Consider the following 17,693-nt stretch of genomic DNA (forward strand, 5'->3'; position numbering starts at 1 on the left):
CCAGCCAAAGAGCTGAAAGCTTTAATAAGTGTGACTCAAACTCACAAATAAAGTGTTCCCTGAAATGGCCCCAAGTTGTTATCTTAAAGTGGCATCCTGGAGCTGGAGGGTGTGAAGGTGCGTGACTTCCGGAACAGATTTAGCGTGTGCCCAAACCGTGTTGTACTCTCACACATACTCAAGGGAATGCAGACAGGTGACTGCGTCCTCAACGCTTGCACTCACACAAAATACACACATGGCCTCAAGTCAGCTCTGTGTGTCATAATACTCATGAGACTTTTTGTTCTCAGCTTTTCATCTTCTTCCTGGAGGATACACATGTAAGATAAATAACCATGTATAGTGGCACCAATTCCACAAGATGGTTTTCCATTTAATAATACATTTAGAAATTCTTATCTGTGTTACAGCCAGAAAGAAAGAAACAGGCAAGATGGATGCAAAATGCATCACAGGTCGCTGACCCCGAGCCATCAGTTATTTTGGGATTGTATGTTTTTCTGGTTTCACTCGAAGGAAGAAATCCAGATGTCCTCAGATCACCTACAGAATATTCATCTGTCAGTCTGAGGATATCAACTTTTTTGCATTGTCTAATCCACTTTCATTGTGAATGAAAGCTTAGACGTGATAAGGTATTTAAAGTTAAGTTCAATAATTCAGTTGGGGATTAATTTAAGATTTCATTTGAAACAATAGTCTGGGGGAAATCTCTGGAAAGGTTGGGCAAAGAAAAAAATTAAGACATATGTATATGCAGCCATTAGTGTCAATTTGTTCTATCAGTAAGTCTCTACACAGGTCAAAGTGTCACCAGCTTCAGAACTTCATCCTCGCTCATTAAGTTGACTCTTTGTAAAGCCGCCCTTGTGGATTTGACATCTTTTCTCATTTGCGGCGGTTGGAGGTCTGATTAGTTCAGAATTATCGTGAGGAAAAGAAGGCGAAATTTGCAGTCGACTGAATACGGAGCCGGTATCCTGCTCAACGATGAACTCAGAGTTGATTTCAATCACTTTAATGCTCACATTTGGTATTTCTTTTCATGCTTGAAAACATTTTGCGGGATATTTAATTTCATCTCAGGGTATTTGGTGTTTACACTTTACCAGAAGACAGAATATGGCAAGATGTGCCCATGAAGATAATTTTGTTGACTTGGTGTCATTTTGTTGACACCATTCTGTCAATTTCCTCCTTCTTAGCTAAGAATAACAGTTGTGATACTAGTACATGTCGAGCAAATATAAACATGACATGAACCAGTTTATATTCACAAGAATGTAGAGACGTCATCTGTTTTAATCAATTGAAATGAATTGTGCTTTGAGAATACAGAGAAAGTGTTCGAGAGCTAAATTCCATGAACAGCCGTAGCACTCAGTGTTACTGTGAAATATTTATACCTTCTGAGAAAGTCTTCTCTGGAGCTTAATGAATCAAACGGTCAAAAGCTCAGACAGCACACGAAGGCACACTCCAGACTGTCCCATTAAAACGATCACTTAATGCCGATTTGCTGATAAGCTTCCCTTTGTGTTATGTGGCTGAAACTGAAAAAGAGGCACACCAAAAAATTGGCCTCATATATATTCTGAGAATGGAAAGAGGTTCTAAAAGGATTTAGGATTGAGAGAAAAAACTGAGTTCATCATCATGAAAACAAATAAAAAAAACATGTCTGTACCAACAAAGATGCACCAACAAGTGGCATTAAAAAATCCGAAAAGTGCATTGGAAGTTTCTTGGTGACCTAAATACTTTCCATCTAATTACACAGAACAGACACAGCTGGGCAGGGAGCGACCCGATTGGTTGACACGGAAAAGGTCAGGTTAGGAATGACAAGACCAGGTGAAGTCTATGACCAAAAAATAGTAGAATATCCCATAATGCATAACGATGTAAAAAAAATTTGGTGGGAACATCAGGATGGATGAGATGAAAAGTGTAAATTTGGGATGGACATTGCATCATAATTAAAAAAAAAATAATGTTTTTTGTGGGTATTGAATAACCACATTCACAATCAAAATAACTTTTTTAATGAATGTGATAAAGGCATATTCATTTACTTCTGGGGCAACTGTCATGAATATTATTTCCATAAATTCATGATTCCCCCCCGAAAGATCATGCTTCTTTAAGTCCCAGAACTGCATCATAAATTTTGCCTGTGAGGCGATACTGGATTTTGGTGAACCCGGCGGCAGCCATCAGGGCACTGTACTCAGCCCCTGTTCTTTCTCGACCTTCCGTCTGCACCAGCATGTTTAGCGAATAGAGCTGCGCGGTGAGCGGGCCGGAGCCATCCTCATGCAACAATGCTTCCACTAGCAGTATAGCGCCTCCTGTAGGAGCAATCAGTAACTTTAAAATTAAGATGAGTTAAAATTTTTAAAAAAAAGAAGTAAAATTAGCAACTATTCTATATAAGGCGTTTGATAATATTACAATTTTAAATGTCATATTTGTTCATTTCAATGTGCGGTTACATTGTGTCCATGAATGGAAACTTTTTATTTAATTTATCTAATTAAAACTCATTTGAGAGGTTCCATAAATAACAGTTTAAGAACTCCATACATTTAAAACTGATGTCGAAGCAGGAAGAAAAAAATCCCAAACCTGGTTTGCAGGCTCTATGGACTCTGCTGAGCAGTTCTACGCAACGTTCATCTGTCCAGTCGTGGAGGATCCTGGCAAGAATGTAAAGATCTGCCTCGAGTAAATCGTCTTTGAAGAAGTCCCCTAAATGAACACATTTAAAAAGAGAGAAGTCTTTTTTTTTTTTGCCAGAGTGATAATGAAGTTACCTTCAATGAAGCTTATCTTGTGGTCAGCCTCCTTGACAAAATGTTCCCTGGATGTCTGCACCACCTTGGGGAGGTCAAAGATCGTCACTGCGCACTCCGGGTAGGCCGACGTGCACTGCTTGGCTAATGCTCCGCTGCAGCCTCGGGAGGGAGAACGAGAAAGCACAAAATTACTTTGAGTCACTGCAGCATGAAGACACACAACCTTAATTAAAATGGTAGGAAATCACTCACAAATGGACAAATAAAGTCAGTGGGGTAGAACAGATGCTCGCAGGTATGTGGCCATTATTATTTATTATTGCATGATTTGTATTCAGTTGTGTAGCGTAGCCTCTGAGGACACGGTTCAGCTAACATTCATGCCAATAAAGCGGACCAAATTGAACTGCATTTGGAGTGACAGAGAGACAGATGCGTCGTACATAAACAAAGCGGCGACTGTCCCGTTGGAGAAGAAGAATCGTTCAAGCCGAAGAATCGGAATATGCATCGTCAGTAACGTCAACGACATTTGTTTACACGGAAATAGCCAAATGTTGATGATCACACAATCGAGATATTGCGACATTGTTTAACACTTGAGCCCGATACGTGTAAAAAGTGCTGAAGTAGCACACAAGGGCAAAGAGTGGAGCGGTTATCGTCATACTTTTTTAAAATCAACCTCAATCTGAGGCAGATGGACAGGAAAAGGAGTGTTTGAATTTGATGGAGGGACAGAAAAGCAGTGAGGTGGAAAACAGGATCAAAAGATCTCATTTTGACAAAATGACAACCATGTGTGTGTGTGTGTGTGTGTGTGTGTGCGCGTGTGTGTGTTTGGATCCTTCATTCTTTCATTGTACGGTCCAATCCTCCACTTATGCCGTCGTATGTATCCTTTTGTCAATTTTCTCACAGTCCGGTCTTTTGACATGCACAAGCATCAGCCATCACATCAAACGGGGGGGTCAGAAGAGGTTGAAAATCAAAGAGCAACGTTGCGAAATAAAAGCGAGCTCAACACGGCATCACAACATACGAGACCCAAAGTGACCTGGATGAGTCACTTTGTTAATGAGCTCCTTTTATGGGAGCTTTGTGACTGTTGCCGTACGTTTAATGGCTTGTTGTCGAACTCGCAAATGCTTGATGAGACCGTCCTCGCAGAGTTAAGATGTAAATTGTAGCACACTAAAATGGCAACCTACAGAAGGTCCAAATAAATAAATAAATAAATAAAATGTGTTTTAAATATAACATCAACAAATCTGTGTGGGGCACCTTTATTATAACAATTAGTTGATTATGAATAAGCGCCCTCAGGTCCCCATGAGCGGCGCTATAAAAATCAACTCAATTATTCCAATTAATTCTTCTTCTTCATTATTTCAATGGTGCATGCTGCGACAGTGGCTTCAATATTCATCTCTGCAGCTTGGCACAAAGTTGGACAGACGGACAGCCGGAGGAGCTGAGCAGCAGGTGTGTGCAGACCTAACAGATGTTGGGTGAGAGACGAAGACTTAATGGGATGCTGTGGTTACGCCCTTCGCACCCCTGCTGTCCGCTCACACTCATTTCGGCGGAGGCATTCCCATTATTATGCATAAATATCAACACACACACCGAGCCGTACAGACGAAGGATGTCCTCTGTGTTTCCCCTGTTTTAGTGACTTCACAGCGCTCCCTTGTGGCTACTTGGGTAATTACATAATATATATTGGGTTATTTGGTAGAAATAATTTATTGGTTAAAAAATTATACATTCTAAGATTGTTTTCTTTTCCCCCCACAATAGAACAGTGAGCTACTTCCTGTTTTGATGCCATTAAGAAGAGTGATTATGTGTCAACTGTCACGAAGGCCATTTGTATACTTAATTGGAGTCTCTGCAAAGTGTGACAGGACAAACCAGACAGCATGAATATGAATGTGCACCTCAGCCAGCTGTCTCTCACTTAACGCGACAGTTTGAAATGTTAATGGCCGTGCACCTGCTGACCCCACCTTGAAATGACTGTGGTGATTAGCAAAACACACACACGCTTACCTCCGAGGTCACAGATGACCTTGAAAGGTGAAAGGTCAAAGGCTGTCAGCACATCTCGACCGCAGATGTTCCATATGGAATTCATTAGCTGCATGAACTTCACCATCTCCTCGTCAGACCTCGACACACACGTGCACAAAATGTAAAGACTTCAGCAAAAGGGTTTGAAAGTTTGGATGACACACTAATGTCCGGAAGAACTTTGAATGTACATGCTCTGATTTTCCAAATGTCTCTTTCTCCTCGCCTTTTTTTTTTTTTTTTTGGTGTGTTAGAATTCCAACCATATTCCAGACTTGACTAAATTATTCAGGTGCATTATGCGGCTGGTTAAATGGCAAGGAGTAAACAAGTGTGTGAGTCATGCAGCCAGCTTTGAATCATTTTGTCACTGCTCCAAGAAAGCCCTCGATGACTTCCGCGCTTGTTTCCCGCGCTAATTTCCCCTCGGTATTCTCGAGGGAAATCAGCAGGGACGAAACAACCGCAGCTCCTCATTTGGCCATTGTGAGCAGGTGTTGATATTTAGTTTTTCAATCAATTAGGGGCAAATTACAAATTCATCATTCCGAGGATGGATGACATTGTTCCTGCACGTTTCATATTTGGAATATTCTTGCATTGGTCTTTTTAAACGGTGCCATTTTGGTGAGATGAGCAGATGCGATCTGGCATTACCAAATGTCGACAACACGGTGCAGCTATGAGGAGCATACAAATAAAGAAGATCACACTGAAAAGAAAAATTCATTCTCATGGAACAAATGATTCTGAAAAATAATGCGAAAACGATTCTATATGCGATAATTTTTTTTAATGTTTATTTGTATTTTCTTAAGCAACTCACCACTGAAAATTCATTTATCTCTGTTCGGTGGTAATAGAAAATATCAAATATCAATGGCATTGACTTCCCTGAAAAAAAAATTCAAATAATGACATTGCGTGTGCAGCGCCACCTTGAGGTGAGTGAGTCCAATATTTTGTTTCGTGTTATGTGTGTTTATTAAAGAAATATTCTCACCTGTAGAGAGCCTGAAACAAGTCTTTGGAGCTGACACCGAAGGCTTTTTCATATTGATTAGTTCCGTCCCTGTGACATACAAAACGGGTGATATTTTCAAACTACACACATCTTGTTTAAACTGGTTGGATTTAAATATGTGCAATTTTGACTGACCTGACGGCATCAGTCAGATAGTGCCAACAGAGGTAGATGGTTCTGGAACTGTACTGGATGGAGTGGTAGAGGGTTGCAGGACCAGAGCGGGTCAGGTAGAGGCTGGCCTGTTCTGTGTTACTGTAACACACTAACATATAGGGAAATGACAGCAAATGTGTTTTCCAAGGGTCCAAATAGATTTTGTAGTGGTCTACTTCACCTTGGTCATTTTGCTGGTGCGTTTCAAGCAACTGAAGGCCGCAACAGGCCGCCAGCAGCCTTTGGGTGCCGTCCAGGCTGGCACCGACCGCTTGGCTGATTTCGTCGGCGGACAGAGGGCGTCCTGCACAGGACAACACGTCGAACACGCCCAGCTCGCAGGCTGTGAATAAAGTCTGGTTCGGAAGAGAGGATAATGTGAAGGTGAGGGGAGGAAGGGGGCGGGGCTATTTTGCACTGCAAATTTATACAATGAGACTTGTAATTAAACTAGTCGGCCCAGAACAAATCATCTGCTTTTAGTCTCTCAAGAATAATTATTCTGATTTCTGTAGCCTTTCATGGAAATAGTGACACTCTTGTGTTCAACCAAGACTTTTGCAAATGTGCTTTAAAACAAGCATTAATCCTCGATGTCTGGTATTTACTTTTTAATCTCTAAACATTACAGAATAAACAGTATTAATTTGATGAGTAAACAGTAAACAAAGGGGGAATATTTTTGCAATAAACTTTAATGCAAAATAACATTTTATCCAATTATTATTCTTGACAGAATAATCATAAAATCACATTTTTCTTCGAGGTGGCTTGACTTTTGTCCAACTCCATTTTTGTATTTATACATTTGAACCCTGTGACTTACCTTGGAGACAAGAAAGCCTTCCATGTACTCGAGTATTTTCCTGGGGTATTCCCCAGCAGCAGGTGATGCCGCTGTAGTGTCCATCACATGCCGACCCGCCATATGGACCCTAAACCTTCTCGTCCTATGAAAGAAGCCGTCAGACGAGTGGAGACCAAACCAGACTAACAATGCCCATTTTGCAATGGTAGTCGTGGGATAAGCTGATTAGAGTCTGATAACCCGGATTAGAGCAGGGCCTTACCCGCCACTGGACCAAGAAACAAAAAAAATCTCTGCAGCCTTGTTCATGACAAAAAAAAAAAAAAAAACACATCCAAAATCAGTGGCATCAAAAATTAATGGACAAAAAAAAAAGTATTTCATATACATTCAAAGGTTTCCCGCAAAATCATACCATGACCAACAGATATAAAAATCCTGGAAATTTTAATAACTATCTAATGAACATGCTCCAGGAGGCTGCACAGTACATGGATGTGTCACATCTAAAAACTTGAGTCCCTTGCAATCTTATCAAGAGCTACGAAGTAAGCACAAAAGCCAAAGTCAAGACTTCTTACATTCCTGTTGTTCTGGGAACGGTGCTGCTTGCTTAATCAGATTTAGAGCATAGTCACAAGTCGGTCATAGTAACAAGAGAACTTTTAATAAGAAAATCTTAAAAAAAAAAAAAAGAAATGAAATGACTCTAAGGAATTAAAGATGTGTTCAAATTGTTTTATCCTGAGTTTTCATGGGCTGCTTCATAAGAGAAACCTGGAGAACATTCAGAAAGCTGACATGTTTTCAAGTGGTCAGTTCACATTTGGAGAGGAGCAGCAAAGTGGTCACAACTTCCGAAACACACTCGGTGGATTTGTCAAATATTGCCTGTTTGATGTATTTTTGTCAAATGTTACAAATGTCGCATGAGGTTGCCAGTTATTTTTTGGGGGGGGGAGGGGGGGGGGGAGTGGTACTATCACCTTAAACTGGGAATTGTACCTGTACTAACCGTTGCAATTCAAAAAGCTAATTGGGGAATCACACTCCTCAGCCTCCCTGGTAAGCTCTATTCAGGGGTGCTGGAGAGGAGGGTCCGTCGGGAGGTCGAACCTTGGATTCAGGAGGAGCAGTGTGGCTTTCGTTCTGGCCGTGGAACAGTGGACCAGCTCTACACCCTCGGCAGGCTCCTCGAGGGTGCATGGGAGCTCGCCCCACCAGTCCACATGTGTTTTGTGGACTTGGAGAAGGCGTTCGACCGTGTCCCTCGGGAGGTTCTGTGGAGGGTGCTTCAGGAATACTGGGTGCCGAGCCAACTGATAAGGGCGGTTTGGTCCTGTATCACCGATGCCAGATCTTGGTCTGCATTTCCGGCATTAAGTCGGATTCGTTCCCAGTGAGGGTTGGAGGCTGCCCTTTGTCACCGATTCTGTTCATAATTTTTATGGACAGAATTTCTAGGCGCAGCCGAGGCATTGAGGGGGTCCGGTTTGGGGACCTCAGCATCGCGTCTCTGCTTTTTGCAGATGACGTGGTGCTGTTGGCTTCTTCAGGCCGTGATCTCCAGATCTCACTGGAGCGGTTCGCAGCCGAGTGTGAAGCGGTCGGGATGAGGGTCAGCACCTCCAAATTCGAGTCCATGGTCCTCGGTCGGAAAAGGGTGGAATGCCCTCTCTGGATAGGGGATGAGATTCTGCCCCAAGTGGAGGAGTTCAAGTATCTTGGGGTCTTGTTCACGAGTGAGGGCAGGATGGAGCGCGAGATCGACAGGCGGATCGGTGCAGCGTCGGCAGTAATGCTGACTCTGTACCGGTCCGTCGTGGTGAAGAGAGAGCTGAGCCAAAAGGCAAAGCTCTCGATTTACCGGTCGATCTATGCTCCTACCCTCACCTATGGTCACGAGCTATGGGTTGTGACCGAAAGAACGAGATCCAGGATACAAGCGGCCGAAATGAGTTTCCTCCGCAGGGTGTCTGGGCTCTCCCTTAGAGATAAGGTGAGAAGCTCGGTCATCCGGGAGAGACTCGGAGTAGAGCCGCTGCTCCTCCACGTTGAGAGGAGCCAGATGAGGTGGCTCGGGCATCTCATCAGGATGCCTCCTGGACACCTCCCTGGAGAGGTGTTCCGGGCATGTCCTACCGGTAGGAGACCCCGAGGACGACCCAGGATGCGCTGGAGAGACTATGTCTCTCAGCTGGCCTGGGAACGCCTTGGGATCCCCCGGGATGAGCTGGATGAAGTGGCTGGGGAGAGGGAAGTCTGGGAGTCCCTCCTAAAGCTGCTGCCCCCGCGACCCGACCCCGGATAAGCGGAAGAAGATGGATGGATGGATGGATAATTAAGCTAATTTCTTCTACTGTTCATTGTCTGTTTGATTTCTTGTCCTGATCAGTGAATGCGGAATGGATTAGCAACTTGTGAGTGCGAACAACATACACGCTTCTCGTGCACGTCTGAAACAAACACTGCCTTCATTTGAGTCAAAAGCAAAAAACAAAAAGCGCAACTGGTTGAAATGTGAGAAGAGGCGCGCGTTCATCTTCTGGAGTGACTCCTGTCCCGACTGTAGCTGCGCCTCCTGTACTCTCGAGTGTAGCGACTCCTGCCACGGCTGCTGCTCCTGGAGTCACCTTTGCTGTATCGCCGCTGGTGACGGTTCTTGCGGCTCTTTCCCCTGCTGTAGCTCCTCCCGCTGCTGCTCCTGCTCCTGTCCCGGCTGGAGCTTGTACTTCTGCTACAGTGGCTGTGGCTGCGCCTCCTGTTGCGCCGCGGGGTGTGGCTCCTCCTGTGGCGGCTGGAGGTCCTACGGTAGCTGCCGCTCCGGCTCCTCCTCCTGCTGGAGTGCCGCTTCCTGGAGCTGCGCTCACGGTCCTTGCTATACCTGCTCCTCACCTCCTCTTTCTTCTTCTTCTCTTGCTTCGTCTTCTTCACATCCTCAGCCGCCTTCCTCTCCTTTGTCCCTCTCCTTTTTTCTGACATTTCCGCAGGTTTGGATACTTGTTTGTCTTTACGCTCTTCTGCCTTTACTCCGTTCACCTGACCCGGGATTTGCAGGGACACGTTCTCCTTGCCAGGATGCGGGGCCTCCTCGCTCCTTGCGGCGCTACCCTGCTCCTGCACGTCAGGAGGTCTTGTGGGCTCGCTGCTCTTCTTGAACATGTTGGAGAGCAGCTTCTCCCTCAGCTCCTTCTCCCGCCGTTGGAGGTCCAAGGCCCGTTCCTTCTCCAGCTCCACCTTGAGGAGCTCCTCCTGCTGCTTGCGCCGGCAGGCTTCCTGCTCCTGGCGACGGATCCGCTCCTCTTCCTGTTGAGCCTTCTCCCGCTTTTCCTGCTCCTCACGTTCGGCGCGCTCTTTGTCCAACTGCCTCTGCTTGGCCGCCTTTGAAGGAAGAAAAGCAATTTACAAGGTTAAGAATAGAAAGACACTTTAGCGTTCAATCTCGTGTTCTTCAAGCGGTACCTTGGCTCTGGCCAGCAGCTCAGCGATGAGTCGGATGGATTCCAGATTGCGCTGAGCCAGGAGAAGCCTCCTTTCTTCCATGGCGATCTTCATCTGAAGCTTCTTTTGCTCCTCCTCCTGCTGCTTCCTCACCTTCTTGATGTTCCTCCTTTCCTCTCTCTCCTGCAGCTTCTGCTCACGCTTGCGTTGCTTCTCCTCCTTCTTGCGCTCCCGCTCCTCTTCTTCCTGCTCCTTCTGTTTTCTGGAGAAGAGCACGTTTGGGTTGGGTCAATATCTGCTGAACGAGCATTACATACGAACAGGAGGGGGGTTGTCATACCGCTCCAGCTCTTTACGTCGCTCTTCTTCTTCTTTCTCCCGCCGCTTCTGCTCCTCTCGCTGCTTTTCTAACTCCTGCAGTTTGAGCCTCTCCAGATTTCGCTTCTTCACAGCTGACTCGCCGAGATGCTTGGTGGTGTCGAATGTCACCTGGAGAGATTTCATTCATTGAGAATTAAAATTTCCAAGCAAAACAAAATGGACTGTGTTTGACCACTTTATCAGTAAACAAATGCAATTCGGCATTATCACCACTCTTGTCTCTAAATACAGATTTGTGCAACAGATCTTTAATACTCGTTTTAATTAAACCCTCCCAACACAACATGAGCAGCTTTCATTCTCATTACATTAAAAGGTCTTAAAGGAGCCCGGTGACTCTAAGATGAAACCAGCTCAATGCTTGTGGCCTCCCACACGGCTCACGTAAGAGATCGAAATGACTTGCAGTATTAAAATTACTAATAGGCGCACGCTGGTCAATCAGTTCAGGATTAGAAGCAGTCTGTAATCTTTTCAAAAGAAGGGGATTAAGCGTACCTTGATGTTGCAGGCCACTGCCTTGCCGTCATCTCCTTTCAGCATCAGCTTCATGCCGCGTAGTGTATCCATGGCCTTGGTGAAGCCGTCATACTCGTGATACTGCACGTAAGCTTCAAAGTTCAGATGGCCCCCGAAACTAAAAGTATTAAAGTTCTTGTCCAGCATCTCCTCCCTGTACGGGTCCAGCATTGGGATGTCCACGTTTCGCACCTGAACCAACAAATTGTTTGTTTTCATTGTTATTGAGGACATCACAAAATAATTTTTTTAACTTTCACAGGATCATGCACAGTGGAAATAAAATTTAGACAGTAATAAAACAGTGTACCTTGCCAAAGGCCTCAAAGACAGCAATGAGAACCTCCTCACATGGCCGATCTGGCAACCCACTTTGTTTCTGGCTGAACCAGCGGCAGGGAAGCCCTTCCAGATGAATCGTGTCGGGTCGCTCACCCGGTAAAGTCTCATTCATGTCTTTGGCATCACGAAAGAACGAGTCCCAGTCATGCCTTGTTGGGAAGTCCACTTTGTTTTCCACGGCACGAACCTTGAGAAAAAAAAGTTTGAATCATCAAACTGTTTGGACTGATAGAGTAAGACGGGGACTTTTGTTTTTCCAAAACAAAAGCCCAAGCTCACCTTCAAAACATCAGTAAATCCACTAAGTTTTATGCTCTTCCCATCCAGGCGGCTCAATAGACTCTTAACAACAGTTTTGTTCTCCACTTCTCCCTCAAAACGAATGAAGTCCATGGTGCTTTTAGAGACCCGCAGGGTTGAAAACTGGTCGGGCACCACCATTGCCTTAACTCTCTCCATTACCTCCCAGTTGGAGATGCTCTTTCCCGGCAGCTTGAGCTGAGGAAGCGTGACGCTGATAGTCATTTTAGCAATGGGCTTCAAGTACATGTTGTGCTCAGCTGAGAGGCACACCGCCTCGGTGGTGTCATGGACGATGGTGGTCATTGTGGCAGCCAGCATGAAAACCTGCAGGAGGTTTGAGAAGGCTATTATTGTTAGAAAACGCAAAATAATGTTAAAAACCAAGCATCAAGCACTTGATAGGCCATGCCACTTTGGATGTCAATTTGGATATCAATTTAAGATGTTTTAACGTCGGAAATGTTACCAACAATATATGGTTTAATTTTGAAGCAATTATTTTGAACCCGTAGGAAAATTGGCTATGTGCCGGCTGCGAGGTATCTAGTAAATGTGGGTTACAAGCTACCCTGGTTAGCATAGATAATTCATTGAGTCTCACTTACCTTGAAACCCGTCCGTGTAATACGTACGGAGCTCTGAAAACTTCTCTTATGACGACAAATTCAAACTGTGGCACATCTGGTAACCTCGAGGTAAAATACAATGAAATGATTTTGAGGGCAACAAACGACCCGCAGTAGCAAATGAACACAAGCTAAGCAACTTCCGCGTCATGTCAACTTTGACCCAAGAACGAACCAACGAGTACTCGTGCAACACTACGTTGTTACAACAACAGCGCCACCAAACGGAATTCTGAGTATTACGTTATTATTATTTTAAAGGAAATAAATAATAAAACGCAGTTAAAAATTTTACGATAAAACCATCAAATATAGAATTAAATTGTGATTAATCTCATATTATTATTTTTTATTATTGTTAGCTGATTATTGTCTATCGCTTTATGTACTTGTGATTGACAGGTGGAACACTCAAGTGGAGTCAGATAGCCCCCAGCTCCTTGTCACCCTCAACAGGTATATAAAATGGATGGTGAACTATGCTCTTTTTTTTAAGGGGGGGAGGGGCAGATCACATATTGACTGTCCCAAAATTTATGACCACGTACACAATCTTAATGGTTTTGTCTGTATTTTGCAATTGTAGTATTATGCAGTATTGCACTTGAGCTGGAAGTACCAATTCTTTCTTGCTCGATCAACGTGACTCACTGGACTGAATATGGCACTTGGGGACAGAATGTGAGCTAAATTGAATATGGATTAATCCAATGAGAGAGCCCCAATGGCCACCATTGCCTGAAAGGATGGCAGGGAAATTTACATAACAGGCATTACTCCATTCGCAGTGTATGTAGGTCAGTAGCTGCAGTCAGACAGCCGCTCTCTCTCTCTTGCATGCGCTCTCACCCAATAAGCAGTCATACAAAAGCGGCCTAAAGCAACTCTAAACCCAGAGTGATACTTAGTATTGCAGTGATCTCCCAAATTAATTTAGATGAGAAGATGGGAGAGAATATAGCAATGTCTGTCCATAACAGATGTCAGGCCACACAGCTAAAGGACACAACATATGAGTTAGCATATTTAAAGCCCTGGAGAACATGACACACACATAATAAATGTGAGCAGGTGCGCAATGATGCTTATACAAAATTGAAAGCAGTGTTAACATAGTCAGCTGTGGCTATTGTGCAATTGCTGGACATCAGATCATCAATTATTCAGCATCACCAGACAAGTGCAGACTGTTGTCAGCTGCAGCAGCGAATGTTAACTAATCTTGGGACTTGAGTTCATCATTAAACACAAAGCAATTTGATATTGATGCTTTATTTCACATTTAAGGATGGATAGACACAAATTGGCTTTTACCCAATAGTAACTTCACAGTTTTTAGGTAAACATAGCACACTTGTCGTACAGATTTTTATTTGACAACAACATAAGGCCATATGCGTACTATAAAATACAAAGACAATATTGTGGCAGTGATGTGGTTTAAATGTAATTATCAGGTCATTTTAATGAAGGCTCATGTACAACAGACAAGACTTCAACAAATCACATTATAATTCTAAACTCTATTCACATTTGACAAACAGCTAACAATTCCATTTTAACATGCAAATCTACACCAAGTTGAAATCAAATGCATTCCAGAGTGTTGAATGTGACCGCGCTGGTTTGATTGCATATTTTTGAATGTGTGCTACGTTGGTTGTCAAGGTCCCTGAACTCATCGTGTCATATTTACTGGCATTTATTCAGCAGGTGTCAAAAGAGGCACAACATGAAACAAGTGGCAAAATGTGTCACCGTTTCCAATCATGCTTGAGTTTTAGGTGTACTTGAATTGATAGAAAAAACAGCTCAGAAATTAATTAGCAGATTTGAGGAAGAAAGCTGTATTGCCTCTATAAAATATAAAACAGTCTGGTCATACAACCGAGCAGTGTTTAAATTGTGCTGAAAATCTTGAAAGTGGCAAGTGCAAATAGAACAAATGTATCGGAGCATAGAAGTACTGTAAAACAACTGTCAATAATTAGAAAAAAATATCTGTGAAAAAAACTTTGTGCAGCTATATTATGTACCAAAACACAATTTTTGACTTAAAGTGATCTCCCACCAATGTGAAATTACAAACTTCCCTTCCCTCCCTCCCATTAAAAAAAAACACATTTAATGATGCATTCACTGTCTGCCTAAAATAAATAAATTAGATAATGTGTAGCAAAAAAAGGTACCTAAATAAGTTAGTTAAGGATTGAACAAAAGGAATAAAAATCAACTTCATTTCTTGGAAAAAAAAATATTTATGACTTTAAAACTTTTAAAAGGCTTGTCCATTCAAGATATTATAAAATTATAAAAATCCATGAATGGAACTCTTAATAAATAATTAGCTGCTTTTTAGCGGCTTCATCCAAACAGGCTGGAGAGCGGCCGTGTTCGCTGAGGGGTGGCGGGAAGTTCCTCTCCTCTCCCGACTTCACCCGCGTCCCTAAAGGAGGCGCTATGTATAATCTGCGCCCTGTGTCGCCCCCGATGCAGCCGAGCATTTAGTCGGCCCAGGGACGACTTCCTCAACATGCCCCCCTTGGTCCTGCCATTCCCGAGCGCCTCTTCGGAGGCCCCCGATGACTGGTTGAGTAGGCGCAGCGGGTTCAGGTTTCCCTGAAGCACTTTGGGAAACCTCCAGCCATGTGTTATACCGCCACCTACCACTGCGTGCTCGTTGTCGGACTCAGCCCCCGGCAGGGGGCCCACTCCTTGGTCCCGCAGGTCTGCAGGCAATGGTGCAGGAAGGTACTGGATGGCTCGCCTGCCGCTGTAATCCCTCACCTCGGGGTCCGCCTCCCAGTCGGACATCAGCACGCGCATCACCTGACCATCCAGAATGAGCATGCATTTAGAATGCTTCAAGAAAAAACAATAATAAAACTCGACACACATTTTTAGTATCACACGATAAGCTGCAGCTTACCTGAATGTGTCCATGTATAGCTGCCAGGTGGAGTGGCGTGTATCCCGCACTGGACCTCACATTGACGTTCACGTGGACGCCGTTGTCCTTGGCGAAATTCAGCAGCTGGGAGAGCAGCTCGGCCTTGCCCTGCTTGGCAGCCCAGTGAAGGCACGTGAAGCCCGTGACAAAGTCTTTCTTGGCTACCAGGCTGGCCTCCACAGCCAGGAGAGGGTGAAGGCTCTCCCACAGGCAGTCCGAGGCACACAGCATCCACTCGTGCTCCATCGGGTCCAGCGCCACCGAGGCGCAGTCCTCGTCGGTGGCCGAGGAGAGGAGAGACGCCGAGTCGCCATCGCTCCTCATGGAGTCTCGAAGGCGCGGACCTCGATTTATGAGAGATCGGCGAACCTGTGCAGGGGATTTTTTTTAGATTACCAAGCACACCACACCTTCATCGTAGGCTTACCTGAGGAGAACAATTCATCATCAGCTCAATGAAGTTCCTGCGGCTCCCTTTGGGTGTGTTGAAATCAAGAGTGTACTCCAGGCCTTCCACCGTGTTGTCCTCAGACAGGCAGCTGGTCAGCAACGCCCGTTGGGACCCTTTGGACACCCTGCGGGCCGCTCGGACTTGATGATGGCTTTGGGAACTGGCGATATGGTCTTGATCCGGCACCCCGATCACCGGAGCCGACTCGCGTCTTCTCCTCTCTCTAAGCTTGACCTCGCCGGTTCCGGGAATAGTATTGGACTGAGCGGGCTCGGACTGCTTGACATCCATACTGCAGGATGGTGGACTAGAAACTCCTATGAGAACATAGAAAAACAAAAATTAAAGTCATTTGGAGGGAATGTGAACATCACAAAGAAGATTGGGGCCACACATGATTTACTTTGTTGCCAAAGCCACAAAGCTAATGTTTTTTTTCTGTACGAGGCCTTCAGGGTAAAAAGTTTGGACACCATTAAATGTGTAAATCTCAAGACTCCTATTCCAAGCAGTTTTGCTTACCTTTACCTTTACTTGCTATTGGCCTTTAAAACCAATGCGCAAATAATGCTTGTACATTTTTTTTATAATGCTTAGAAATACAAACAAAACAAATATTAACTTTGATCGCTGTGCATTTTTAGACTTCAGCCGACGACAGAAACAAATAAACGGTAAAGCAATAAACCGCTAGCATTAAGCTTTCAGGGGGTGGAAAAAAAGGACCAGATGGGCTCTGGGGAGTAAACCCTACTTGCACGTTGTGCTGGATAATAAAACCAGCAATTAAACGCTATTAAACACAAACGTATAAATCAATGTGTTTAGTTCCAAACAAACAAAAAGAAAAGGTGACGTTGTTAGTAGACCACAGCCGAGCCAATGCAGTTTGATCAAGACTCACCTGCTTGTTGTTTGTTGTCAGAGTCGCCACTGACGAGATTGTTGTTGCTTGGTGTCTTGTGCACGTTCCCGTCTCTATCCAAGCGCGTTACAGAGCGCGCGCTACAATCCTCATTCAAACGCACATATTGCACGCCGCTTTCCACTTCCACGACACCGAGAGTGTCCAGGGCGCGCCTCAAAGCCTCCTCCCCCTTCAACGGGTCACTTCCAGCACCCCACCTCGCCGCGAAGTGATCGATCAGCTCCATCTGTTGGACTCGCCCTCCTCGCTCCATTAGGAACTCCTGCACGGCTTCAACCGTGCACGGGGACGCCATCATTATCATTATCTAACCAAATCAATTAATTACACGGCAGCAAAACGTTTGGAAATTAGTCCGTCGTCATTTTGCGGTCGTTGACAGCCGATGACAGCATCTTCACTGGGCCTCCTCCTTTCCTCCATCATTGGCTGATCAGTTTCAAGACATGACCGCCAGGGGACGCACACCACTCTTAACCCCTCTCGTCATCGTGTTACATTACAGTGCTCCACGTAAATTCCAAAAGTCCTGGAAATTTTAACCTCATGCTGTCGAACCTGAGTGAAGCAATTTTATGTATGACATTTTATTTTTACTATAAATTCACATAATGTGAATGCATTAGAACTACATGAAACATACTTCAATTGCTGGTTTTGTTGGTCTATAGGGTCGACAAATTTACCACACTTTAAATACATTGAAAGCGGCAAATTTTAGGACTGTACCAATATGAAAAGAAAGGGGATTCTTTTAAGAATGGGGTTGCTAAAGCAATATATCGAACATATTAATCTTCTTAATTTTTATTTAGGAAAATTTGTATGGTTTAAATTAAAATGTAAAGTGTACCTCCTGTTATTTTAAGTAGATTCACAGAGACCAG

General features: G+C 44.2%; 3 protein-coding genes across 3 annotated transcripts; all 3 read right to left on the reverse strand.

The window, feature by feature from the left end:
- Positions 1-556: 556 nt before the first annotated feature.
- Positions 557-7,689, reverse strand: asmt (acetylserotonin O-methyltransferase). Its single transcript, XM_088383334.1, has 8 exons — positions 6,884-7,689; positions 6,239-6,413; positions 6,037-6,166; positions 5,881-5,949; positions 4,857-4,975; positions 2,820-2,960; positions 2,632-2,754; positions 557-2,354 (listed from the first exon to the last, which is right to left on the reverse strand). Exons 1-8 carry the CDS (start codon positions 6,983-6,985, stop codon positions 2,137-2,139), a joined length of 1,077 nt encoding a protein of 358 aa, XP_088239460.1. The 5' UTR covers positions 6,986-7,689; the 3' UTR covers positions 557-2,136.
- Positions 7,690-7,828: 139 nt separating this feature from the next.
- On the reverse strand, positions 7,829-12,632 carry akap17a (A-kinase anchoring protein 17A). Its single transcript, XM_088383333.1, has 7 exons — positions 12,457-12,632; positions 11,828-12,175; positions 11,517-11,735; positions 11,186-11,398; positions 10,647-10,795; positions 10,328-10,568; positions 7,829-10,246 (listed from the first exon to the last, which is right to left on the reverse strand). Exons 2-7 carry the CDS (start codon positions 12,167-12,169, stop codon positions 9,404-9,406), a joined length of 2,007 nt encoding a protein of 668 aa, XP_088239459.1. The 5' UTR covers positions 12,170-12,175; positions 12,457-12,632; the 3' UTR covers positions 7,829-9,403.
- A 1,101-nt stretch (positions 12,633-13,733) lies between these two features.
- Positions 13,734-17,634, reverse strand: sowahca (sosondowah ankyrin repeat domain family Ca). Its single transcript, XM_088383380.1, has 4 exons — positions 16,783-17,634; positions 15,855-16,195; positions 15,407-15,796; positions 13,734-15,306 (listed from the first exon to the last, which is right to left on the reverse strand). Exons 1-4 carry the CDS (start codon positions 17,108-17,110, stop codon positions 14,842-14,844), a joined length of 1,524 nt encoding a protein of 507 aa, XP_088239506.1. The 5' UTR covers positions 17,111-17,634; the 3' UTR covers positions 13,734-14,841.
- Between the last annotated feature and the right edge of the window lie 59 nt (positions 17,635-17,693).

This window comes from Syngnathus floridae, chromosome 8 (genome assembly GCF_059516105.1).
Source record: "Syngnathus floridae isolate MCC-2025c chromosome 8, RoL_Sflo_1.0, whole genome shotgun sequence".
Lineage (NCBI taxonomy): Eukaryota > Metazoa > Chordata > Actinopteri > Syngnathiformes > Syngnathidae > Syngnathus > Syngnathus floridae.